Raw genomic sequence first — 26390 nt, forward strand, 5'->3', positions numbered from 1 at the left:
ATTGATGTTACCGACGCTGTGAATATGTCATTACCCTGCTGTCTCCACTCTTGGACACACGACTCAGAGGCAGACAGATTTGGAGGGGGGAAAAAAAGCTTGAGATCTTTTTTTTAACAAAGGCAGTGCCAGAAACATAAAAGTAGCCCACCTCTGAGTTACCAGACCAGCAGGAGAAACCCTGATATTTCATATAGTTCAGACACATTAGTAGACAAGCCACTGCAGGATGTAAATAATGCAAGCAGAGAAACACTCCACTCTTGTTAGCCATGTGCATCTGCTGTGCGTGTGTTCACACTGGCTCTCACAGCCAAACATTATGACGAATCGGTGCTTTGTGAGTGATTTGAAATTTGATAACTCACACTTCTACCTTAGGTAGTTTTCACCCGAGCTGTTCCTGACTTTGTCAGCTGCTTCAGCCTGCGTGGATACGCCATCAGTCACGGTCTGTGTGAGGCGACGAGGGCGAGCTCGCAGGCAGGTGGTGGATTCTCGGTGGATTGTCTCATAGTGGGAAGAGGTGCGGGTTCGGTGTCGAGTCATTTTTATTTCTATAGCACCGTTGTTTCGTGGCACTTCATCAATACAGGAGGTCTAGAACAGCACTCTTGAGATGAGTGTAGGTACAGCAGTGATGAGAAACTTCTAAACATGCAGAAACATCCAGCAGACTCTAAGTAAGCGGCCATCTGCTTCGACTGGTTGGTGTGTGTGTGTGTGTGTGTGTGTGTGTGTGTGTGTGTGTGTGTGAGAGAGAGAGAGAGAGAGAGAGAGAGACTTACAACATATAACAATAATAGTAGCTGCAATAGTAAAACGGTATATTAACTAAATGTACATAATACAAATCATGAACATCCTCAAGCATCATACTAACACAACACTGAACCTGATGAAGCTAATGCTAATAGCTAAATACTAATAATGTTCTAACCTTCAGGAATTCAAAGGCTTCACTTGCTTGTCCTTTGATCTACCAGGCTCTTGAAGTTGGAGACCATTAATATCTCATTTTTAGCGACATGCATGTTTCATTTACACATACATGCACGCACACAGACACGCTGGCTGACACGCTCAGTCTGTCTCTTGTGAATCCCCGTGCAAACACTGACTGACACGTGACCTTTTGTCATCAGTAAAATAGACCACTAAAAGGCCGCATTAAATTTAATGAAGGATCGCGATGCTGGGTGACACGAGCTCCGTCCCTCCCCGTCCTCTCCACTTGGTATCTCCCTGCCTCCCTACTTTCAGCCCAAGTGTAGCGTGTTTTTGCATGTCTCTGTAGGGCCTGTCGGTTAATGAGTGCATGTTGGATTGTAAGGCAGCCTGTGACTATCAGGAACTTGTCCCTCTAATGTCCTATCAGTGTGTTTGTGCTGCGCCTTGAATATTGATAGAGCAGAAGAGTGCCTGGAGTAGAATGAGTTTGGGGGAGCATGGAGCCTCAGCTTTCTGATGATGCTGATTAGAAGAGTGGAGGAAGGCAACACTCACACTCATGACTTTATCCACAACTGGGGTCTAACGGCTGATCAGGGCTGGCTCACGTGCTTATGAATGTGCAGTCTTGCTGATATGGAACTGCGGCTACTTTTAGTTGCATGTCTGACACCAGAGGGGTTGTGATTGTTTTGTTTTGTTTTTTGTCTGTAGGGCAAGCAGTTATTTTAATTTGGGATGCATGATATGGAGTAATGATGATCTGCCTATATATTGCAGCCTCTTAGTCCTATACCCTTAAGAAATAGCTAATTGCGGAGACCATTAAGTCTCTTCTTTAGTGGAATTTATTATCATTATTGTGCTTGTTTCCTTATCAAGAGGGTCCACTGGCAGATGCAGACATTAAAAATGCAATGCTTACATGTAAATAATATTCATTTATTGCACAAAATAAGAAAACTAGTTCAGCTTGTCTTGCAGCGTGTCTCTGTCTCTCTGTGGTGTTGAATGGATGGTCTTAGGGTGGTAGTAAGATTTGTTGCATTGAGGAAATGCGTCTTAGCTCCTCCTGGCACGACTGATGCTCAGCAATTATTGGAGATAGCAACTTTTCCATCTGTTTCTGACACTGACATTGACACACACACACACACACACACACACACACACACACACACGCACGCACACACACACACAAATCTCCCCACTGCTGACATTTTGGACATCACCCTTTCACTCAAGCTGCAGCTTGATGTGAGGGATGCACCGGAGATGTGGTGTCGAGTTTGAGCTTTTAGCCAGGAAACAGAAGCCTGACCTTATTAATTTATGGATCAAAATCAGCCTTGTGGCCAATACTGAAAGTTAACGTTGGCTTAATATCCAGCTGGTTTAACCTTTTTATTTTGGCCCACACAGTCAGCAAATATATGGAATGCAGTTTTACTACAGGTCTGTGGTGTCAGCAGCTGTTGTGATATAAAATATAATCCAGCCTCTAGGGTCCCAGGGGGCCGAGGCCAATCTACATTTGGGCCAGACGTGTACGGATATGCTGTCAATCACAGAGTCATTGCCAGTCAACCTATCAGCTGTCACATTTTTGGTCGCAGCTCCTGATGGAAGAGGAGCATCCAGCCTGCTCATCCAGGCTCACGGGGAGCGCACCACTGCCCCGTCCACATTTCACTGTCGCTAACTTTAAACAAATCCCTGAGCCCCAGTGGACTTGGTTCTGTAAACAAAGGATTTTTCACATAGAAGCTGCAGACACACGATAGTTACCGTTTCATCTGAATGACTCCCACAGACTGGCTTGTTTCCGCACATGGACCGATTACCATGAAATTAGGTCCATCCCCTACATCCTAGAAGATGATGTTGGGACATTCAAATGTAGTCCGTTAATAAACGAGTGTTTGTTCCGAATTTAAAGCTTTCCGTTGCAGAGATCTTGTTACTCGCCTTACCTTGCTTTCATGGCACACATTTGTTCACATCCCCCCATCTGTCTCTCTCATCCCCTTTCTTCTGTCTCTCTCATTTACTTTCCTTCCTTTCATCACCAGCCCACGTTCATCTGCCACAAAACTTACCACATGCGCACATTAGCTCAAAAGTTTTCCTTTCTCCTTGTCTTGTTTTTCAAGGTCTTGTTGAGCAGCAAGAAAAGCCCCAAAGGAATATCATGGCGACGTGCACTGAAATTTTAATCAGGAGGAAATGGGGCGGCACAATCCCGCTTTTTTTTTTTTTTACTATAAATTTGCACAGATGGACTCTTGCTGCTTGTCTGGTCCTAATGTGACAAACTGAGGATGTCCAAGGGAGGTGAAGAGTGGTAGAGTGGGTGAAGGAGTGTGGTGGGGCAGAACTTCAAAGGACTCACATCAAGATCACGGGCAAAAAAAAACTTGAGGACTTCCCTAAATTAAACAATGGATTTTTTAGTTTGTTGTTGTTCTTAACCAGGAAGTGATGCGTTAACAATATCCTCCAGTCATATGGAGAGCTGTTAACACAGCGAGCAGGTTTTCTAGAAGTCTGAGCTTCAGCACATGCGGAACAACGTCATTGAGCCTTTCATGAACCTGTCTGATGTCACTTCTAAAGGCCCCATTAAAGAAAAAATACATCTTTCCTGTGTTTATTGTCAATTTCTTTGATAAAGACAACATATCCATTTTCTCCCCCTGCTGAAAAGATGATATGTGCTAACTCAGGGGCATGTACTTATTTTACATGCTATGAAAACTTTTTTATGTCCCTCCCTCATTCGTCAGGTGATGGGTTGTAGTCAAAAAAATACTTTTCCCTTTCACTTATATTGTAAAATATCATGCAATATACAATAAAATGGTAAAAGAGCCACATGATCAAATCATTTGTTGGCAGAGAGCTAACTAGTAGTAGCTAGTTTGTGTGATGACTGTTTTGTTCCAGATGGGTCGAGTCACCAAATTGCTGCTCATGGTAATTCTTTAACCCTTGAATCATGATAACATGATTGTAACAGACACTCGCACATGTAGTAAAAGTACTCAAGCCAATGTGTGTGTATATCATGTACATTAGGTGGTTATTCAGTGTCATACTCCTCCAAACCAGCACCAGGATCTATAATTCATGGTATTTCATGCAGTTAGTGGTGCCATTTGTATTTAAAGTGTTTCGCTAATTGCCCCCTCCCATCGAGCTAATTATTTCTCCATTGTGCTCTGATCTTGTAATTCACGGTGCAGAGGGGCTGAAAGTCACTCACTGTGTAGAATGTGAGGTGAAAGGAAAAGGAGAAAAAAATCGCCTCTGCCTTTGTATGCCGAGCTGCAGTGCGTCTGTCTGTATGTGTGTGGTTGTGTGTATAAGGCCTCCGCTGAGTTGTGCATCACAGCATTGATATTCACCTCACTAGGTCGTCAAGCATGAAATAGAAGAGTACACTTTCTGCGGATAAACTCTCAGCAGAGCGCTGTTGGATAGTGAGAGTCTGCTGCTCTGGAGAAATCTCTCCGCTGACACTGATACTGACAGGAAGAGAAAATCCGCTCGTGTGCTGCCCTGTTGTATAACTGCGGCTAAAGGTGCACACCGCTGCTTTTGCATGTTTAACCTTTCAAGACAAGGATTTTACTCATTTTAACTGTGTACGGTGTTTCCAATGAGGCGGCTATGTTTTGCCCAGAACCCCATGATATGATCCATATCACAATATGTGGATCACAGTACAATCTTATCACAATATCTTGAGATATTCTACACGAGTTACTGTTTTGCAGACTTCGCTGGACATAGTGTTTATGTGTTTGCCAGAGTTCATAACCATTTCTTGTTATGTGTTTTCAGGGGTTGAATCGACTGGGCAAAGACAATCAAGTGGGCCGAGACGGCGTGCGGAGGAAAGACTGGCACAACTATGAAGCAATCAAAAGGGACGCCTCCAGATCCGGTCGGTCCCAAACGCCCCACTGTCCCTTTATCATGAATACGCTGCCAAATATAGATGAGAACTACGTGAAGTGTAAAAACGTTGTTTGTTGTTTGTTTTTTTCTTAAATCTTGTCAAATGCACCAACATACAGTATCAGTTGTGTGGGTCTTTCTGCTCTGCAGCAGTGGTGCACCTCTGTGCTGCGGATGCACTTCCACCGCCATAAATACTGTTTATTTGCTGCACAGACTCACTTTTATTTTCTGCTCAGAGAAATCTTAACGGCTTCTCCAAAAATAATGTAAATTAGTTGAAATGGGTTTATCCCTGACATGATCCATTAAATGCTCTAAATGTTATTTCCCACCGTTTCCTTTTAGGGGGGAAAGCGGATCATTTACTCCGTGTGAAACGTGTCTGTTAATTAGAACAGGTTTTGTTTTTTAATCGTGGGTTCTTTTATTATGCTCAATATTCTGGACAAGATAAAGCTGCTAAAGTTTCAAACTGTTTTAAGCAGATTAGACTTCTTTTTTTGTGTTTCATTATTTTTCTCCTTCTACGATAGTTGCTTTTTTTTAATAGATTTGGGCAGTAATGCTTGTATTTATTTTGCAACTGCTCCATGAACCTGCAACTGGACAATTTGTGCCCTGCACCAGTTTTTCTATCCTGGTCTGTCCTGACTGTTTTGTATTATTTCAGATTTTGTGGGATGTCAGTCAGGGCTTTGTTTAACTCGGAAGCATCTATTTTAAAATATGGACACGGGAAACCAGAAGCAGGGTTGTTTGATCTCGGGGCACAATCAATCACAGAGGTTCTGCTCAGTTCAGAGTACCGCTGGGCTGGTTCCACAGGCGTGGTGAAGTGATTTCATTTGTTAATTAATTTTTTTTTCTGGTGTGTGTTTTTTTTTTCTTTGCTGACATTGACAGTATTTATGTAAACATTTATGCCGAGGGTCATGAATTTTGTCTGCATTATCAAACAAAGAGGTGGCGTCAAAGATTATCAGCATTGATTTGGTTCAGTTCGCGTTTCATTTTCACCTGAGGTCAACCCTGAGGTGACCTAAGTGCTTTTCCAGAAAATTGCTTCCTCTTGGATTTTGCTCATTATCTTAACCAAATGCCTCTTAGCCATGGAAAAGAGCCCACGTTGTACGATGGTGGGAAGGATTTATGCATGCTGTGTTACACATGTATCTGTTTGTGTGTTTTTCATGCAGGCAACGGTGAACAGGGGAAGCCGTTCCCCCTGACGGACGCCGACCGGGTCGACCAGGCCTACAGGGAGAACGGCTTCAACATTTATGTCAGCGACAGGATCTCCCTCAACCGCTCCGTCCCTGATATCCGCAATCCAAAGTGAGTCCTTTGTATGTGTGCCAGTGAGTGTTTGTCTAAGGGAGGGAGACCGTGGTAGGAAAACAGGGGCTTATGTGGCAAGTTTTAGCTCAAAGTCATGAGCAGAAGAATAGAACGTGTGATGTAGTTTTACATTGGGAGTTTGTGTCAGACAGTGTTGGAGAATCTTGAGTTGAATCAAAAAGTGTTTTTACAAATGTAATGATTTAACTATAGTGACTCTGTATACATTGGTAATACTGGGGGAAACGACGGGTGCCCTCTGGCAGGCGTTTCAGCAGTCTGCTCTTGTATTTTTGCTTGTTTTCAGTGGATTTTAGCCTGTCAGACCAGAGAGAACACAGCAGATAACAGCACCTGAGGGTATCCTGTCAAAGCGCACATGATGTCGTGCAATTATATTATCAGCAAAAATCACAAGAACAATTATTGTTTTGATCAGTACTGCACACATATTGCAGAAATTGTTTTTTTTGTAAGATATCTGTCTTTTTAATTGATATTTAATTGATTTCATAAAACCCTGTTATCTTGAAAACCAAGTAATGAGGCTCAGGATAACATTTGTTTTTTCCTGTCACAGTCACAGTTTTGGTGACATCCCTAATGTGAAATGGAAATCTTTCCAAACTGCCCCAGGACAAAGGAAGTATTTCGTTTTTGAAGAATAATTTATGATCTTTGATTGTAGAGTTTTTTTCCTTCCCTTTCCATTTGCACCTGAGCAATGTTGGTGATTTTCCGACCATTTTATTCAGTCACATCAATCATTTTTATGGACAGAGATGAAAAGTACACCCCCTGTGAATTTTCCAGTAAAGTGCCCAGTAACCTCGGGAAAAACTGCCATTTCGTCTACAAAAAAAAATACATCTTGGGAGTGTGTTAGGGTAGTTTCATCTGAATAGGGGCAGGAATGGGCCACAGAGACTGCAGGTTTTCATTCCAGCCAAAGACTGCAGCACCGATTGGCTCTCCATCAAGCAGAGAGGAAAAATGAATCACCTGGTGCAGCAATGCTTTGGTTGGATTGAAAATCTGCAGACTCGCAGCACTTCATGGCAGATGGTGGTTGACTAATCGAGGAGAGTTTAACAAGAATCAGTGCTGGACTGACCTGGGAAATCTGTTTCTAAGAGGAAATGTATAAACAGGTATTCAAATTGTTGATGTAGCCTGCTGAGTTCTTGATATTTCAAGAGTGTAGCTTCAATATCTGTAGACCAGTGCACTTTTTATGCCAGTTCTCTGACCATTAGGCCTCTTTGAGTTAACGTGAAATGTTTCAAATGAGTGGTTGTGGAGATGAAGTGTCGAGCATAGGTTTTATTGCAGTGAGTAGACCACTTCTGAATTTCGAAGCCTTTATGTGCCTAAAAAACAGTGCCTGCTACCAAGTGGCTAAACAAGACCACAGAGTTTGTCACAGACATAAAGCATCATCATTTAACGCTGAAAAACAGGAGTGTGAACCTTCGTCATTGTGACGCTGAAGTCAATGCATCCTTGCTGTGCTCATTTATACGGTCTAACTATATTCTTTCCTCCCCTTTTTAGAGTAATATTATGTATCTGTATGTATATGTAAAAAACATTTGCCTTGTAAAAAGTGAGCTTCAACTGCGGAGAGTATCGTGGCCCATTAGCGGGCTCTCACCCAGCCCAGCCGGGGGTTGAGAAACCCTGGTCTTGGCAATTTAAGAAATGAGCGGTTTTAATTGCTAGTGTTTAAAAGGAAGTGGAGGTAAAATCATAAGTTTGTCAGAGCATGTCGATGAAACCAAATCTGCCTCTAAAGTTCTGCCCTCCATTGTTGCGCCACCCCCCCCCCCCCCCCTCCAGTGGGAGTGATGACAGCAACCGACATGATATTTTCGCCCTTACACCAAACGCTACTTATAGCATTGTTTACACCTTTATTTCTCCATGCTGGATCTGTCCCAACTCATTACCACAAGCACTGTTTGGAACAATTGTTCCAATTATCAACCTGCCCGGTCTATTCGCTGGAGAGCTGTAGCTTTACACAGACAGAAGCTGATTACACACCACACAACACCTATGTACTTATAAACCACACTCTTGACAGCAATTATCAGTGTCATTGACGTCTCCTTCTGTGTGCAAGGTGTGAAAAACTAATGATAGATGTGTGCTGTAGTGGACCGGAACCATTGTTTGTCCGTGAGCGGGGGCTGGGATGACTCTTCAAGGGGGATGTCCTTTTTGGAGGAAGAAATTAGAAGAGGATTTGGAGTAGGAAGTCACCTTATAGTACAAGCGACGTCTCCGAAAACAAGACAAAATCAATGCCCTGGTAATGACCACAAGATACTTTATTTATCAAACTGACAATACAAAACCACAGCATTGTATGAGATACCTTACTGACTCTGAGGTAGCAGATCAAAGTCCACAAGTTCATCAAAACCCAACCGTTTCGTTGCAGAAATCCTGGAGATCCGTGAATCGTTTTCCCACAGCACATACCCAGATGCATGCAGGTGTTTAAACCAGAGTAAACCCCTAAAAACCCAATTGACCCCTTTCCCATTGTGGTGTCAGTTTCAGTTTTAAATGCTATAAGAAAATCAATAAAAGCTTGTTCCCAAAAAGAAGTTACATGCACCAGAGCATCCTGCCCTAAGTGGGCGGACCACCTGGGTCACAGCTGTCATTGACCAGAGAGTGAATGCTAATTAAACTTGTTTCTATTGCAGACAAAAACCAAATGTTGGTAGGTTGTTTTTTTAACCAGTGAAAAAGCAGCTTTAGACTATGATTTTGATGTATCTCATGTGCAGAGACTACTTGTTCCACCACAGTTACTAAGTGCTTCATAGTGATGCCCAGCACGTTGTAGGTACTGGCCTGCAAACCATCTGCATCCCACCTAAACAGCCTCGCACCTGCACGCCACTCGTCGTGCTTTCGTTTCCCTCTTATTGGCCTCCTCCCAAGGCTCATTGAGCTCCAGGAGACTTACCTGCTTCGAGTCCTCTTAGATCTGCGCCACGTCTGGCCTTAGCGTGGTTGTGGCAATGGTCTCTTGAGGTCAACTTTCATCTCCCAGTCTTGCACCGTAGAAACATTCAGCAGTACATTTTTGCACACAGTAAAATTGAGCTGTAAGATCATTTAACTGGATTACTCTCCTCCTCCCAGTACACATGAACAGGAATGAATTGACTTTATGAACACAAGTATGTCCGTCTCTGTAACAGGAGGTGACGATGTGTCCCTTTACAACTGGTGGCTGTCAAACTTTCTTCTGGGTAAACTTTTTAGTCACATATCCAGAAGAAGTTGATAAGCAGAAAGCGGTGTGCCTTTCCAGCGGTGGGCTTAGATTCTTAGTCCGATGCTGCATAAAGTTTGTCTCTTTGATTAGGGATGCTTTGTTTTTGCTTTAGTTGCACATGATAATGAATATTGACTGTTTTTTTCTCCGTAAAAAATGCAGCGGATCCCATGGAACTTACACATAACACCAGGCTGAGTACGGGCTGATTGAAGCATATCCATGCCAGAGTAATTTGACTCCCACCCGTACCCTCTTGAGAAATTCCACCTGGTACGATTTCAGTCAGGATAACATTCACAAATTCCAGTTGTAACAGGACTAATACAATAAATTGACTTTTTTCTAATGTCATTTGGACAAACTGAGCCTTTGAAGTTCGTGTGAGAACGCCGCTGAAGCAAATAAAACAAAAATGGAGCAAATAATAATGACTAATTTTCACCTCTGCCCCTGTATCACCGACTGCTGGCATGATATTTTTATACATCAAGATCAACATTCCCTCGGTCTTAAAGGACTGCTGCTGTAGAAGCTCGATGAGCCAGATGGACCTGTGGCTGCAGGAAAGACTCCTGCAGTTCTTCCAGCTCTCCTCTCACTCATTAAAGCCCTAAATACAGGAAAAACTTAACAGCAGTATGATAAATATTGTCTGTTAAGCAACCGCTGACCTGATTTGTCACTGATCAGCCTTCAGTGCTTTCCCACTATCTGAGTCTTTCACTGACCCTGCCTTCATTTTGTGTGGGAAGTGGTTTTTAAATGTTTTCTCTGCTAGGGTTTGTTAGAATTACACATACTCTATGTGATTATGCATTTTTCATGTCATATTCATAGAACTCCTACGTCCTGTGACCTTATGAAGCATTAGCTGTCAAACATGTTTTCCATCCTGCATCTGTTGTCAGCCTCTATCACCACCGCAACAAACGATCCTCGTACACCCAGCACTGGACAAATCAGCTGCTAACATCTGGCTTTTGTCTGCAGAGGGGAAAGAAGCAATTAATCCCCATGTCAAAGGGCTCTGCAGTAGCCGCAGATAATTATCAGCTCCTCCTGCGATCAGCTGTGTTGTAAACATGACACAATGGTGCCCGCAAACACTGGACTCGTGTCATCTTCCTGGCACGGTACTATTAGACCAGAAACAATGCAGCTACACCTGATACACAGGCCACCTATAGCAAAGAGACAGAACACTATTAGGTTCCCTTAATTAAGGGGAAGAGAGTTCATTGCTCTCCATGGCTCAGTATAGCGTGGAGGCCTACAACCTGCTGTTTGGGTTAGATGAACTAGCAACAAGTGACAGAAACTAGAATGAAGCTGAAGTCAACAGTGAGAGAGAATACCCACGTGTTAGCTAGTACAGTGGCTTGCTAACATTTTCTGAACCCTGAATTTCTGCAGACCGTCAAGCTAGCGCTTTGAATGGCACTCTGTTTCTCTTTATGGTAGCAATTCATCCTGTTAGCTGCTAGCTGCTTTGTTGATTCAGAACAGACGTCTACCCGTCACTGCTTCTCAAACCTCACACACTGACAACACACGGATGAAGAGATGAAACGCAGCACACAGGAGGAGACAACAGACAGACAAACCGGTCTCCTGATAATGGGAGAAGAGTTCCTGGGTGTTAATTAAATCCACATACACACTAATTTTAGTGTCCAAAATGGCTGCTAGATGTCAAAGGAATTGGAGTTGGAGCAATAGAGCTGCAAAGCCATTATGGAAGAAAATATTACGATTTTTTTTTTTTTTTTTTTGCATTTTCACTGGAAGATTCTTTGGTTGAACGCTGTTGTTTTGTTTGTTTTAGTAAAAAGTTTCCCCTGGAACACTGTTTACCTTAGCAGTATGCACAAGAGCCGAACAATCAGAAATATTCACTCGTTAATGTTTATGTTTGAAAATGTTGGAGATCAAGTGGACATGATCTGACCTCGTGACACTGTGACAAAGAAGACTGACTCCGAGCTGTGTGTGCGTTTGCGTGCGTGCATGTGTGTGCGCACGCGCTTTCTCTTCTTCACTGGATGGAAGAAGGAAGCAGTCTGTTTGACTTGTCAAAGAGACAGCAGATTGAAAGGTACGTGATAGGCAGGTGCCACATCATTCCTCAGCAGGCCCCGGACATCCCAGCTGCATTCATTCATCCCACTCACTCACTGGATGAATGACATGATAGCAGTGGGTGGGGTGTGTGTGTGTGTGTGTGTGTGTGTGTGTGTGTGTGTGTGTGTGTGTGTGTGTGTGTGTGTGTGTGTGTGTGTGTGTGTGTGTGTGTGTGTGTGTGTGTGAGGCAGACGGGCCTGGAACATAATGACTGTCTCTACAGAGACTTCTGTCTCTCTTCATTGGTTTCTCGGAGACCTATGTGGTTTTTGTTGTTTCCCATGTCACATCTGGTGTTTATTTCCATGACAGGACTGACTGATCAGGGACTTTTGCTCGTAAATCATCTTATAATGTGCAAATCTCCGTCACTGCTCACTCATGTGAGGTGTAAAAACTTAAATATCCCCAAAAAACATAACTGGCAATAACTATTAGATTAGAAGCAAACCATTCACACACGCTCAAAAATGTTTGTGGTGCTGGAAACAAATCCCTTCCTGCTGGAGCTTCTTCTTTCCAACCAGATGATTCTATCAGCGATCACTCACTCGGCTTTATATAGCTGCCAATGAGCTTCATCGCCCTCGCTGGACCTCCAACAGGACAGAGAGTTTCAAATTGTGATGCGACCTCCTTTTAAACACCATTACACAACTGTGATTGGGCCCCCTGGCTGGAGGAAGTGTCATCATGGTAAACTTGCTAAACAGTCAGAGGGGGGAGAAATGTTGTTTAAGGAATGTTGAAGGAACATAACACAGTAATTCTAACGTTCTTGTGTTTGTGTGCGCAGCTGCAAACAGAAGCTGTACGCAGAGAAGCTGCCCAACACCAGCATCATCATCCCGTTCCACAACGAGGGCTGGTCGTCGTTGCTGAGGACCGTTCACAGCGTCCTCAACCGCTCCCCCCCGCAGCTCATCGCAGAGGTCATCCTGGTCGACGACTTCAGCGACAAAGGTACAGCTGACACATGCTCGTTACTGTTCTGAAAAAACACCTGCGCCCGTGTACTCATACACAACACGTTCCCTCGGATACATGAGCGCAGCTGCACACTGTGGCTTTCTATTCCTCAGTCTCTTTCATGCTTACACACACACACACATACACACACACACACACACACGGCTTATACTGTACTGACTTATTTGTTGGCAAGTATTGTTGACTGGCTGCACAAATATAGAGCTCGCTAGAAAGAAAGGATTCTGCAGTTTCTGGAAATGATTTTTTAACATTTTATTATCCTTACAGCTATTTTATTATTGCAAAGTGATAAGAAAGTTCCAATCTAAATGCTCCTCGCAGGCTGCATGAAAATTATATCATCATTATACGATCATGATTATGTTAATGGTTGCATTCTGCGACCCTGCTACGGTCAGCGAGGTGAGCGCGACAGTAATCCAGTTTCTGATGAAGATTGGTATTCCCACACAGGCATCTTAATCAGTTTGAACTCTGGAGTTAATGTACAGCTTTGAACCCTTCCATAATAAATCGGTGGGCAAGTGCAATATTATCTCTAGGGTCTCGACGGAGGAGAGAACAAGACATTCATCACAAAGGCTGCTGCTCAGCCACTGTGTGACGCAACGTTTCCTGCTGACTTCTCCGCGTCCTCAGTAATTAGAGAATGCACCAAAATATGAGAAGCTGAAAAGAAAGACGGGAAACGAAGGAGCATTTTCACCGGATGGACTGGATTAAATACTGGTCATGTACATTTGTGCTAGCTGTTTGTGTGTCACTTTAAACTACGAGGTTCTTGTCATTAGACGAGAATGTGTTGAAATTCATGACATTTGAATACATTCCAAAGAAATGTATTCGAGCTGTATGCTTGGATCAGTTGCACGTCTGACATCACGGCGGGGTTGAGGATGCTCAGAGGGAATTTTGTCATCCGCTTGGACTTGAGGATGAACTGAAAGGTTTCTGTGGTCACAGGACAGCCGCAGTTGACGGAAACAAAGAGCTGCAATAATGTATTTCATTTTTCTTCACTTATACTTGACGCAAACTCAGAACACCCAGTTACCTGCAGGCTTCTGAACATTTCATTTATGATAAAATGTGGGGGAAGAAAGAGGTAAACTGTTGTCATCAGCCTGATGTGTGTGATGGATGTAAATATAGAAAAGTTGAGTCATAAATTAGACAGCAGGCTTTACTTAATGACACGGCTGACAGCAGAAGGACAAGCAACTGAGACGCTTTCCTGGTTGTATTTTTTGAGGCACCAATTGCTTTCTTTGTTGCACGAGACTTTGCATTAACATCTCCTTCTCACCCTTTTTAAAAACAACTAAACTTCTCATGCTCAGATACCAGATGATTTATATTTGAGCTTTTCTGACCAATTAGTCTGTATGTTGTGGACTTTGTCTTTTATTAAAGCAGAAAACTAGTTTTGGGAGTTTTTTTTTCAGTTTGTAGTCTCACAGCATCATTACACTTCCTTTCAAATCCTGAAGTCACGCAGGAGACCTGTACTGTTTTTCGGTACCTGGATATGCCAGAGAAGGTCAGCAGAATAAGTGTGAGTTGGAGAATCTCTTACAGTGTCAGCTGGGGTTTGTTATGCGCTGGATCATTTGATTCAAGAGGTCAGAGGCTTTTATTGTGAGGCTTGATGTTTGCTCGCTGTAATCTGCTTCTCCTCTCCTCAGCATTTTACAAGTTCTGACTCACAGCTTGTTCACTACAGGCAGCTTATTTCCAGCGGTCTTCACGGATAATCACACCGAAAATCTGAGCTGAAAGGTGTTTTAAGAAAATTTACTTCTCAATTATTAATGTCAATATTGGCTAAATCTGCAGGCTCACTAAGTTCAGTTGGGCGGTTGGAGCTAAAATCTTATCCACACAGTTGTTCTTTGCACACATGTTTGGGGACAAAGCTTGATTGGACTTTTTACATTACTACTTTTACTGATACTTTTCCTAATTTGTGGCCTGCCTCTGATCTTTTTGTTGTCTCATCCTCAAATTCAACCCTGCTTTCAAGCATCAAACGTGATGCACTTTGGGGTGAAAAACTGGCTTTTTAAAGTTGTTTTGCTTTTTGAAGTGCGTGTGCTGTTGTGGAAGTCCTAGAAAGATAAAACTTGTCAACATTGTGTGTGTGTGTGTGTGTGTGTGTGTGTGTGTGTGTGTGTGTGTGTGTGTGTGTGTGTGTGTTCATTACCTTATCCTGTGGTGTATACAGTTGTGTTGTCGGAGCTCAGAGTATTCACACTCTGCACTGGTTTGACTGCCATGTCTGATTCAGCGACCAGAAGTCAGGACGTTCCTGCCTGAACACCCCCCCGTTTCGCTATTTTGGACTAGCCTGACCCGCTAGAGACAGACAGACTGAAGAGTGTTCAGTCGTGTGGTGGTTTGATGAATGTCTATGTAATTTTGACTGTTTCATTTAAAGTCAGTCCTCGTCCACCATGTCAGAGACATCTGCAGCGTGGCAGCATTTCATGAAAATAGATAATGGAAAAAAAGTCGAATGCAAAGTTTGCAAACAACAGTTTTCATGTCACAGCTCCACCACAAACACGACGTATCACCTAGAAACGGTGAGCTAACTTGTCCACCTTAGGTTGCCCCGTCAGTTTTGAGTATACGAACGTATCAGAATTGACATGTCAATGTTTTAGTCTAATAATTGTTTTGTTTCAATTGTAAAAATTCTTACAGTGGACTTTCCTTTTGTGTTTAAGAGTAAAGTTTTAAATTAAAAGTGTATTTGTGTCTCAGCCGCGATGCCGAGCTCCTCTGTTCAGTCTCGCTCTGCGCAGGACAAATGATAGCGTCAGTCAGTTATTATAACGTGACAGAAACAACTGTCTAAATATTCCTCAACAGGTTTTGTGCTGATAGTTGACACAGTCTGTTTTTCATATATAAGATTAGTCGATTTTTAGTCGAAATTTGAGGGCTTCAGTCGACCAAGAATTTCTTTGGTTGATTACAGCCCGACAAGGAACGTATGGCCCTTGCCATAACTTTTAAAATTTTCTGAAATGAAAAAATAAAGAATCGTGATGGAGGGGAGATGGTGGCACTGCCATGAAAAATAATCAGGATGGGTTGGGTTTTTTTTTGCCATTTTGCCCAACTCTACTGAGTCCATTCGCTTAAAGTACAGAGGTCAGTACCCAACCACGTACCAGTCATCGTACACTTGTGCTTTTTTCCAATAAATTGGTTAACACTATAAAAGTTCTGTCACAGCAACCCTGTTGCAACTCATGTAGAGGAATTAAAGTTCCATTAGGCTTGTAGATGTATTTTTTTTTTTAGAACAAGCTGTTCTCGTGCACATAAAAAATATCTAATCTAAAAAAGACTTCAAAATGTTGATAATAATTTTCCTCTTCCACCCACGAGTGTGCAGAAAAACCTGAAATTACATGTAGCAATATTTAAATTCAAATTAATCTATTTTTCAATAGATATCACCTTGTCATTGTGAAACGATCTCCATGCCGCTTCGCTCTCCATGTTCCTGCCCTCCCTCTCCCTACCTTCCTCAGTGTCTCTCGCCCACGCTCACCTCTTTGTTAGCAGGAGCAGCTCAGTCAGGCAGAACACTGACTCACAGATAACACGGAAATACTGAAACCTGCTGTTTTTATCCCCTCATCTGCCTTAATGTCTCTTTGTATCCCTCTCTCCCCTTTCCATCTCCTCTCTACTGCTCTCCTGCACATCTCTTTTTTTTAGTCTTTGTGCCTTTAATCCTCTCTTTGTCTCATCTCATTTCCTTTTTGTCTTTTCTTGACGGCTCTTTATCTTTATCGCCTCTGTCTATTTCCTGACGTTTACCCTCTTTCATCTCCTGACGTCTCTTTTTGTTTGTGCTTTTCCTTCTCACCCTTCTGTATGTTTGTGTGTAAAATGGTAAATGGGGTGGATTCATCAACTCTTTCCACCTGAACGGCACGCAAACACATTCAAGCACCGATGGCGAAGGCTCCCGCGCCAGGTGCCGACCTCCTCCTCCTCTTCTTCCTCCTCCTCGAGAGCAATTAGGGCCTCAGCATCCTCATTTCAAGGACACGTTGACACTGGTCACGTCTCAGTTTAATTGTCAAGCAGAATTTAAGCCAATTTCAGCAACAGATAGCCACGAGCTGGTACAAATTTTATACAACTAGCCTGAGAGATGAGTGCACAGTGTTTTACTTAAAATAAAACTCTAATCATATAACAAGGAAAAACAACTGTGAAATGTTCTTATTTCAGGATATCCCTCAATGCAGTCTGATGGCCAGACAGGGAATATTTTTCATTCTCAAATCAACATTACAGAAGAGCATTAAAAAAAAGAAACTTTATCTTGGCATGCCAAGAGTAAAGTTGAAATGGTGAGATTTAAATCAACATGCTGGGAATTATGGCTAAATATGAAGAATTAGACGAGGAGAGTCGTTTCTCTTTCATCACATAGTGAGGTTGAAAGCATAAAGACTCGTGACAAGAAATTGTGACCAAGAAACTGCAAATGATGTGCAGCCTGAAATGGCTGGTGATGGGCCGATGCAACAGGAAACGATGAGACAGTTGATCAAGTCCATTGATCCTGATGGTGTGGAGACATGATTCTCATCCTTTCAAATTCATTTTTGATCAGCAATAAAAAAAAAAAAAAAAAAACTTCCCCACTTGATTGTATTCAGTTATTTCTTCTCATGCCTGGCCTAAGTACTCGAGAACATGTTAATGACAACTGTGGGAGAACAAAAGTTCTCGTCTGACCTAAATATTGTAGTCGTGATATATAGTTGCAGCCCCACTTATCTGCCATTAAATATCCCTTCTTTATTCTATCCTCATCTTTCTTCTTGTTTCTTCCTCTCCTCTTGTCCCATTTAGCCACAGTCGAGGGTGTGAATGATATCCATCTCTTCCAGGGATCAAACTCACAAAGCTCCTAAATCTGACTGGGAGATCCTTCGGTCAGTTACAGCCAGCTGACCATGTCCATGTTTGACCCGGAACTGACCTCAGTGCTGCTCTCGCTGCTGATCTCAGCTGCTGTTGAGTTGGAGGAACCAGCAAGAGGCAAATGTTAATGTCAGGCTTCAACAACAATCCACCAGCCAAAGTCAATGTTTGTCCTGTCCACACATGATGCATACAGTGATTTATATTCGTTTCATTCGGGGATTCGGGACTTTCTTTGTATTTGGTAGAATACTGATCTGGTTTTGACTGCACAAAACACATTTTTGGGCTTCTCAGCACGTTAATCATGAAGTCCTCACGGGGAAATCCAGAGACGAGGTGGCTCAGTTGGTATCACTGGCTGTTGCCTCTCAGCCAGCAGGTCTCAGGTCTAGAGTCCCAGGGCCCCTCTGAGCGGAGTCTGCATGGTGGTCCCCCATGGCTTTCTTTCTGTCCTCCAGGTGCTTCAGTTTCCTCCATCATCAAAAACATGAATGTTGGTTGTTGGCTGGCGATCCTGACCAATAGCGGGACGAGCAGATCAGCAGTTTCCCCCAGAGCGGTGCAGCGGAGGGTTAATGCAGAGGACAAGTGTTGTTTCTGTGTCCAATGACAGTGAAGGCATCTTTAACAATTTGGCACCAACGTTCACTTGGATTCAAGGATGAGTGAATTCAATTTGGACAAAAGGTTTTGAACCAGAACAGAAGAACTCTCGTTCCAATTCTGATTAAACATCACCACAAATATCTGACAGCGTGAAATTATGAAGGGATGACCTTTCACATCCAGAGTTTCAGCTTTAATGCTGAGTCAGTTCAGTTCTTTGGTTTAATGAATGGAGCACCATATCACAACAAACGCCGTGTCTTTTCTCCTTTATAGACAGAGCAGGTCTAGAACCACACTCTTTAAATGAGTGTGGTTCTTAAGCGTGTGCGTGACCATGTAAGAGTCCGCAAAAACGAGTTTCTGGCTTTTGTTCCATGCCATCTCAGTTACGTCTTGAGGATATAAAGATCAGTTCCATGTCTGTAAAAAAGACAAACCTTCAAACCTTTGATTGATACTCCATCGATCTGCACAACATGCAGCGTATTATTAGTCTGGACAACGTGGATGTAAGCTGCAACTGCTCGGGTTGGCAGAGGCAAACAACCACAAGGCATGATTCTAGTTTCTGTTCTGACATTAAACGATCATAAAAGAACAAATCCATCATAGACAAGGACGAGGGGCCAGTTTTTCCTCCCACGGTATTCTCACCAGTGCATGATATGATGCAGTCACAGCATCTGCTGAGTGCTGAGCGAGGTCTAAGACTGGAGAAGAAAAACCTCCTCTTTCTGTTTGTTGCTTGCATATTTTGCCTTTGGCACAAAATGAAACATTTCTACCGTGGATGAAAAACAAAAAAAAGAAATCATCTGTATTCGTGGCACGCTTGATCAGGAAGTGGAGATGCACACCTGGTTGATATCAAGTACTTCACACAGCATTATTTAAACACAGGCATAATACAAATTTGATCTCTTATTGACATCCTTTCACAGAGAGAAAATGAAAACATGAGTGTGTCCAAGTCCAGCTGTAGGAGGTTGATGGTTCTTGGGCTGCATGACACAACTAAAGAAGTGTTATGAACGGGACTGACCATAAATGGTTCCATTTAATATGAATGAGGGAATTAACTGCAGAGACCAAAACTTTCTACTACTTTTGTCATAGAATGTAAACACTGGTTATTTCCACGTGGGGTTCCACAGAAACTCACTCACCGTTAGAGCCAGACTGAAATGGTCGCTCAGTGCGAGGTTTGACATTTGTGAATTCAAGTTTTCTCTCTCCTGAGCAAGGACACTGGCTGGGGCAGTTTAATCAGGGCCCGGTCTTCTCGATCCACCTGGGTATTACACATATTTTTAAGAGCAGACTTCTTGACTCGACCCTGCTCCAACTGACCATATAAAACATGAATCCAAACCCATACGAGTCCTGGGTCCCAAAGGTGGAGTGCACCATGGGGGATCTCTAGTGCTTATCATGTTCAGAGAAGCTGTAGGTAGAATGATAATGAATAGACAAATGCAATACAAATGAGGACATTTGCGACTGATTGACAGAACATTGTTGTGCTCGAAGACGGATTGAATAAACATGAATGTAATTATTTCTGCTGGTTCCCATGTCAGTTTCAAGATCATGACCTTTTTGATAAGCATCTCCTCTGTTTTCCGTGGCTTAAAGTGCAAAGTCGTTACTCTACATGGTGGCAACACAGACCCCAGCTGTTGTGTTTCCACACTCTGGATTCTACGCCATCTCTTCTGGTCTGAGCTCTCTTTTTGTGTTTCACTTATTTCTGTAGCAGTTATTCAAGATGTTAGTTTCAAAATGATTTGCTTCATAGCAGTCGCCAGTCCCACTGAGGGGGAGTTCTTGCAGAAGCATCACAGATCTCTGGTAGCTGAGCTTTGCCTGTCATACATTTCCAATTTCCCACGGAGATGATTTATTCTCGTTCCAGGGAGGACTTCCACTTGTAGATTTAGTACTCTGTACATGACACTCCTGTTTCTTGGTGCTTTTGCTCGTAGTGCCAATTAGCTGTGTGTTAGCATTATTCTCCTCTTCTCCTGTTCTGATAGTAAGGTGGTGTCATTCCTACGAAGCGGTAAATGTTGGTTTCCAACACTTCGGCTTTCTGTAGAAGAGTGTGGTAGTTGTCCATCTTGCTGCTAATTAGCTTTAGCTGAATACTTAGAGTCCAGTCACTGCAGGAGAAGCTTGTGCTGTTGGTATTTTCCATGCTCATAAGTGTAGCGCTTGGGATGTGAAAAAAAAAAATTGAAACATGGCAGTAGCCTTCTGTATCCAGGCCCGTATCCAGGAGCTACTGTTATAGTTTCTCACCAAAGAAAAACCAGAGCTCTAGAGAAAAAAAATGCAGTAAAGCAAATCAGCTGCATTGAGAAAACAGGAGCAACACAGGAGGAGAAACTCAGCACAGCGGCGTGGATGCTCCCTGCCAACAAGTGTCTCGGTGGTGTAATTGTAGACGATACTCCAGGTGGTGAAGGGCATTGTGTCGCCTATGGTGTAGGACCTGCTTGAGCCATAACACAACTCTAACTCTGCTTTACTCTTTGCCATGGGGGGAGACAATCATGTATCCTTGAGTGAGTTTTAAATCACCTTGTACCCTTGGTGTTAGTCAAAAGGTTTAATTCTGGCCTCGTAAAGACCGCTATTGTACTTCTGAAGGGAATTCTTCAAACCTGTACAGTAAGTTGTATTTTTGAGTGTGACGGGGAACTATGGGTGGGAACTGTCGTTCTGCTGTGACACGTTACCAAAGATCCCTGACAGACAAAGACACCATAGAGAAGAAAAATGTTTTGTTCGCCACAAGACATCTTTCATATCTAATTCCATGTTGTCAGGCTTAGACGTCTATACAGCAGACACTGGTTCAAGCCAGGACAGAGAGCAGATGCATCCTTCATGGTTAACCGTGACCTGTGGTGGGAACACTGAGCCTCACTGCAGTACCACGGACAGTTCTGTTCTCGCTGGAAACCGTGTATTAATGACAGCTTGCTCAGGAGATGAGGAGAGACCTACAGTCTGGACTGTGACACAACCAGCAGTCTCAGTGAAACCAGTTAGCTGCTAACCTGCCCAGCTACAGTTTATGATGAGCTGGGTGAGAGAGGAGAAGGAGGCGGGAGGAGGGGTGGCGATGGTGAGAGGAGGTCAGCTCACTCTTCATTAGGCTGTAATTGAATTTCCGCAGCCCGTGTAGGGAGGCTGTTCATGCCCCGCTCTCCCTGCAGGGGAGTGTTCGCCTCCAGCTTTCCAACCTCCCGGACACTTTCAAGGTTAGCTCAGCTAATGGGTTACTTTCTCCACTGGTTCCTCCGCTCGCCATCTGTCATCTACATGTGCGGGCGTGTAGGGAGGCAGCTACATGCTCGGCCATGTGATGATGCTGTAACAGAGTGGAGCAGAAATGAGAGAGCCTTTATCAGTAGAGTAACCTCAGCTCTGAGAACAGCTGACACACACACACACACACATCAGTAACTCGACAGGAGACCTGCATTGTTCCTTCAATGAAGCTGCCACACTGGTGCTGCATGTGAGTTTGCAGTTGTTGGAAAGTTTCTACATATTTCGACTGTTTGTTGTGAATTCATTACATTTCTTTTTTTTTCTTTTTTTTATTGCAGATGAAAGTATAAATGGTAATGCTCATGTTCTGATTATCGTAGGGTTTTTTGGTAAGACGTGGATGTTCTGTTCATCTTAGGAGGTCAGATGATGTGCTTTTCCTATGACGTACCTCATGTAGGGAAGCATGATGTTGGATTTTCTTTCCTCATAAATGATATTATCTATAGAAAAACAAGTTTATGATATTCACCTTCTTGGTGCATACTGACAAAATCTGTGGAGTTTGTGCATTAAAAATTAAATTTTTTCTTCACTTCCAAAGCATTTGGAAAATTCAAAAAGTTACCACATTGATTCCTCATCCAACAACAGATGAGGAACAAACATGAAATGAAGGGCAAAACTGAGCCATCAGACTGATACTGGTGTATTGCAAAGATGGCTAATATTTGACGGTACCGATGATGAGCCGGTATTATCGTCCACCAGAGACTCCATCTTTCATGGAACGGCGAGTACTCGATTCTGTTTCGATTTATTTTGTCTTAGAGTATGTTGGCTGCAGCACATTTTTTTTTAGCTGAGTGTGGATTCTGCTCTTTTGCATCCCCAGTTATCATCAGGTTTCATTTTCATCGGCTGAATGTCCTCGTCTCACTAAACTGTGTGCTAGAGGCTAAACAGCAGTGTCTCTGCTGGAGAGTCAGCAAGAAGCGGTGAAGCATGCTATCCTGTTTAAACAAGTGTTTTATTTTGTTTCTTCTTCCTCTGTTTTAATCGGAGTGGATTTTGGAGCTGAGACTTTTTTCTCTGGGGAAACGGTCTTCATTTGATGTACCTGCAAGTGTCCAGGAATTTCTAGTGGAAAATGAAAGACTGAGAGAGGAAGATATTGTGAAAGTTGTGGAGGGAAAAAAATGCCAGTCAGTGTGACACCTCATAGTCCCAGATCAAACTTGCGTGCTTCATATTTAACATATTGCTACAAATTTTTTAATCATCATCCTGTTTTAACTTGGAGGACCAACACGTGTCTTTGTCTCCTCTTACATCCATACAATGGTTCTTCTTCTGATTGTTTCTTTTTAATTGAAGTTTAAATTGAGAACCGGAGCTTTTCCCCAAGGGGTTTCATTAGCGTTCGTAATCGTGTGAGTAACTGGCAGTGTGCTGGCTTAATGGGAGCAATCTCAACACCAAACAATCACAAATTCAAGCGAATCATTCAGCAAAAAAGCATAAGAAAAGCAGAGGAAAGGGGAAGGGAATGCAGCGATAAGAGAAATGGCCTATAAGAGACAGGGTGGTGTTTCAGCTAAAGACTTGTTATTATGTTTTAATAGCCTTCCCTGAAGAGCAGAAATGCCATTCTAGGCCGTTGAGGGAGTTGAAAGAAGCTGCTGTAAAGCATGAAAGCAGATTGGGAAAGATTAGTAAATAAGCTGAATGCTCAGACTTCCAGTAGAGAGGGACTGGTGTTTTATTAATCAGCAGACACACTGGTGTCATGCTTTCTGCATGGACTTTCTACTGATTTGCAGAAATAGGACAGCTGCAATAAATGACGACCATGAAAATTAGCTTTAATGCACCAGAGCCTTCTTATCATTTCTCTCTGTGGCCAGATTTCCATTCTTTTTCTTCTCATTTGTGCTTGTTGTCTCCCTCCTCTCATTTACCTTCTTTGTTCTCTTCATCCCCTCTCTGAGTCCTCATGTTTGTTGATTTTATTCTTGTTCTCATTTCAAAAAGGTTGCCTGGTGTCTTTCATAATAACATTTAAACCTTTTAACTCGATAAGAATCAGAGGGCAGCATAATATGACATGTACACCGCTGTCTTTAAATGGGTACTTATGACACATGTTTGAACAACTAAGACATTTGTGAATCATTTATACAAACCATTTCACGATACAACTGTCGTGGCTGTCAGTTGTTCAATGTTTGTGAGCTAGTAAACCCTACAATGGTCATCTGCCGCTTAAAGGAAGAAAAAACTATGATATGAAGGAACTCAAATATGTCAGTACGACCATTCATTGTTCAAAAACCACTTCAAATGTAGTCTGGGGGGGGGGGGGTGGAGCCTATCCCAGCAGCTTTTGGGTGTGAGGCGGGGTTCACCCTGGACGGGTCACCAGTCTATCTCAGGGCCAACACATAGAGACAGACAACCATTGGCTCTCCCAGCCACGCCTACGGTCAATTTAGAGTCTGGATTAACCTGGTCCCTCTTGATGTCTTTGGACTGTGGAGGAAGCTGGAGTACCAGAGAGAACTATGTGGTGGAAAATTAGCTGCTGTTAGTGTTCTAGGGTTAAGTAGTTTTTGTCATCATGAGAGTTCATACACCTTTTTTGCCTCGTGTATTATGAACTAGCTAATCATGTGTTGTTTCCACGCCGTTCCATGTCACCACCTCAAGAATATTATCAACCTGTGGGAAAAGAGAAATGCTGCATATTTCATAACTTTGCAGGTCAACTGAATGTGTGGGACCTAAATTTTCTGATTGCACACCAAAAAATTAATTCCCAAATGGAAAATTATTTTTAACATGTTTTATTTACGGCACGGTGGTGCAGGGGTCAGCGCTGTCGTCTCACAGCAAGAAGGTTCTGAGTTCGAGTCCCGTCTGGAGCACGGGGTCTTTCTGGATGGAGTCTGCATGTTCTCCCTGTGCCTGCGTGGGTTCTCTCCGGTACTCCGGCTTCCTCCCACAGTCCAAAGACATCAAGAGGGGACGAGGTTAATCCAGACTCTAAATTGACAGTAGGTGTGGCTAGGAGAGCCAATGGTTGTCTGTCTATATGTGTTGGCCCTCCAATAGACTAGTGACCTGTCCAGGGTGAACCCCACCTCTCACCTGAAGGCTGCTGGGATAGGCTCCACCCCCCACCACTCTTAACAGGATAAGCAGAAGAAGATGGATGGATGGAAATTATAAATCATCACCCCATTAAAATAAAGGCCTAAGTCATGATTTCAAGTTTTTGGGAAAACACAAAACATGTACCCAAATGCAGGGCACCCTCCTGACATAGGCCATTGTCCACAGGGCATAAAGAGCGTGATCCTTTCAAATAAGGATTTAGGTGATTTTACTAGAGAGGCTTGGCTAATTGGATCCTCTAAATTATAATTTTTATGAATCAAACCTGGAACCTTCTTGCTGTGAGGCCACAGTGCTGACCACTGCTCCACCGTGCCGCCCTCAACTCGAGAACAAGGTTTGAATTCTGACCCTTATGAGAACACAGCCTGCTAAGTCTCAGTACAAGAGATCACAGACAGACAATGTGACTGTGATCTTGACAGGATAGCAGAAGATTTGACTGAATTTAGTCCTTGTGAAAGAATATATATATAAAGAAAGAGTACATCTAGAAATGTGAGAGCAAGTTCAGACCAGACAGAGTGGAAAGAAACTAAAAGACTATTCAGCATCAGCAGAGAAGCTCCATCATGAACTCCTTTGCGGAGTATCTGGTCTGTTCCCAGCTTCAACATTACTACGGTACCAGTGATGAAGTGGTGGACATGATCTGGGAGCCATCCGCTGCCCCAAGCAACTACGGTGCCGAGGAAGATCCATTCTGGAGACTGAACCCTGCCCCAAGCGTAACTCTGGAAAACAATTATTTTGCCAGGAGGGGCTTACACTATGAGGCCATGGAGGACTCAGTCTGGACACTAAACCCTGCTGCAAGAGTCAGGCTTGAAGACAATTATTTTGCCAGGCGGGGCTTACACTATGATGCCATGGAGGACTCAGTCTGGACACTAAACCCTGCTGCAAGAGTCAGGCTTGAAGACAATTATTTTGCCAGGCGGGGCTTAAACTACGGTGCAGAGGAAGATGAAGTCTGGCAGCCAACCCCTGCCCCAAGCGTTACTCTGGTAAACAATTATTTTGCCAGGCGGGGCTTAAACCAAGGCGGTGCCGAGGAAGATCAAGTCTGGAAGCCAACCCCTGCCCCAAGCGTTACGCTGGAAAACAATTATTTTGCCAGGAGGGGCTTACACTATGATGCCATGGAGGACTCAGTCTGGACACTAAACCCTGCTGCAAGAGTGAGGCTTGAAGACAATTATTTTGCCAGGCGGGGCTTACACTATGATGCCATGGAGGACTCAGTCTGGACACTAAACCCTGCTGCAAGAGTGAGGCTTGAAGACAATTATTTTGCCAGGCGGGGCTTACACTATGATGCCATGGAGGACTCAGTCTGGACACTAAACCCTGCCGCAAGAGTCAGGCTTGAAGACAATTATTTTGCCAGGCGGGGCTTAAACTACGGTGCAGAGGAAGATGAAGTCTGGCAGCCAACCCCTGCCCCAAGCGTTACTCTGGAAAACAATTATTTTTCCAGGCAGTGCTTAAACTACGGTGCCAAGGAAGATCAAGTCTGGCAGCCAACCCATGCCCCAAGCGTTACTCTGGTAAACAATTATTTTGCCAGGCGGGGCTTAAACCAAGGCGGTGCCGAGGAAGATGAAGTCTGGAAGCCAACCCCTGCCCCAAGCGTTACGCTGGAAAATAATTATTTTTCCAGGCAGAGCTTAAACTACAGTGCTGAGGA

General features: G+C 43.3%; 1 protein-coding gene across 1 annotated transcript in view; it reads left to right on the plus strand.

Annotated features, from left to right (window-relative positions):
• The window catches only part of LOC147248353 (polypeptide N-acetylgalactosaminyltransferase 10-like), an 87374-nt gene that overhangs the window by 24697 nt on the left and 36287 nt on the right, over window positions 1–26390 (plus strand). Inside the window, exons 2-4 of the mRNA XM_086226823.1 lie at window positions 4798–4900; window positions 6114–6252; window positions 12474–12640. Coding sequence (XP_086082949.1) covers window positions 4798–4900; window positions 6114–6252; window positions 12474–12640 — 409 coding nt within the window. The remainder of the gene's footprint in view (window positions 1–4797; window positions 4901–6113; window positions 6253–12473; window positions 12641–26390) is intronic.

The sequence above is a fragment of the Aulostomus chinensis genome, chromosome 15 (genome assembly GCF_037954235.1).
Source record: "Aulostomus chinensis isolate RoL2024-O1b breed Wild chromosome 15, RoL_Achi_v1.0, whole genome shotgun sequence".
NCBI classification, from domain to species: domain Eukaryota; kingdom Metazoa; phylum Chordata; class Actinopteri; order Syngnathiformes; family Aulostomidae; genus Aulostomus; species Aulostomus chinensis.